This window comes from Gymnoscopelus braueri (assembly GCF_963280865.1).
Source record: "Gymnoscopelus braueri genome assembly, contig: SCAFFOLD_120, whole genome shotgun sequence".
NCBI classification, from domain to species: Eukaryota; Metazoa; Chordata; class Actinopteri; order Myctophiformes; family Myctophidae; genus Gymnoscopelus; species Gymnoscopelus braueri.
This window is the reverse complement of record NW_027660734.1, coordinates 87,039-88,322: the sequence shown is the minus strand read 5'-3', so window position 1 is coordinate 88,322 and position 1,284 is coordinate 87,039. Positions and strand designations below refer to the sequence as shown.

General features: G+C 40.3%; 1 protein-coding gene across 1 annotated transcript; it reads left to right on the top strand.

The window, feature by feature from the left end:
* Positions 1–321: 321 nt before the first annotated feature.
* Positions 322–1,047, top strand: LOC308081254 (alpha-soluble NSF attachment protein-like; the record flags this gene model as incomplete). Its single annotated transcript, XM_080457642.1, has 1 exon — positions 322–1,047. The coding sequence occupies one exon, from the start codon at positions 322–324 to the stop codon at positions 1,045–1,047; it is 726 nt and encodes a 241-aa protein (XP_080313768.1).
* Between the last annotated feature and the right edge of the window lie 237 nt (positions 1,048–1,284).

Below are 1,284 nucleotides of genomic sequence, written 5' to 3'. Positions count from 1 at the left end.
TGCTGAGAAGCTAGACAGCTCAATTCAAGTGGAAGAGATGATTCCAACTGAGTTTGATGAGAATCTACACAGTGTAATTGAAATGATGAACTCATTTCAAATGTCTTAGCTAAAATAAAGAAGAACAAAACACACACACACACACACACACACACACACACACACACACACACACACACACACACACACACACACACACACACACACACACACACACACACACACACAAACAGTATTAACATGACAGTTGTAACATGACAGTTGCTTCTCTCAAACATGTTCTGCAGCTAATTTACAAGGGAAGAGGCCTTGACAACAAATATGTTCAAGAAGGAAAAGAAAGGTAATGAGTTTTTGCAAGCTGCCTTTCATCACCTACAAATGCAGAGAAAACATGATGCAGCAGCTAACTTTTTAGATGCTGCATATGTCTTCAAAGAAACAGATCCAAAAAAGGGGATAACCTGTTTGACCCAAGCTATTGAGGCATACACTGACATAGGGAGGTTCACCCATGCAGCCATAAATCACATCTCAATTGCTGAAATATATGAGACCGAGCTGGTTGATATTGATAAGGCTATTGGTCATTATGAACAGGCAGCAGACTATTACAAGGGAGAAGGTTACACCCGCAGTGCTAACAAGTGCCTTATCAAGGTTGCAACCTATGCAGCTCAGCTGGAGCAGTACCCAAAAGCCATTGAGATGTATGAACGACTTGGAACCCATGCAATTGAAAGCACACTGCCTTATTGCATGGCAAAGGACCACTTCTTCAAAGCAGCGCTCTGTCACTTCTGTGTACATATGCTGAATGCAAAACTTGCGGTACAGAAGTACGAAGAAATGTTTCCACCCTTTTCACGTTCTCGAGAATGCAAGCTGTTGAAGAAACTTCTAGATGCCTTTGAGGAACAAAATGTGGACATGTATACCGATTCGGTGAAGGAATTTGACGATATCTCCAGACTGGACAAGTGGCTCACTACCATGCTACTCAGAATTAAGAGAACCATACAGGAAAATGACACAGACCTGCTTTGACCCCCACAGGGGCTTCACATAAATAATACACAATAGTTCACAAATATAGTATTTACAACCAGTTTTGTTGTTGTACTACTAACCCATTTAATCTAAAAAATAAATAACAGAGTTAATAAAGAAAATACTCCCCACAACACACAACATTTTCTGCCCAAAAGTTCTCATTTTATTTCATTTAAAAGTGCTGAGGCCTCCCAAGGGACTTGAACTTCAAGTGGCAAGAGAAAAAAAATA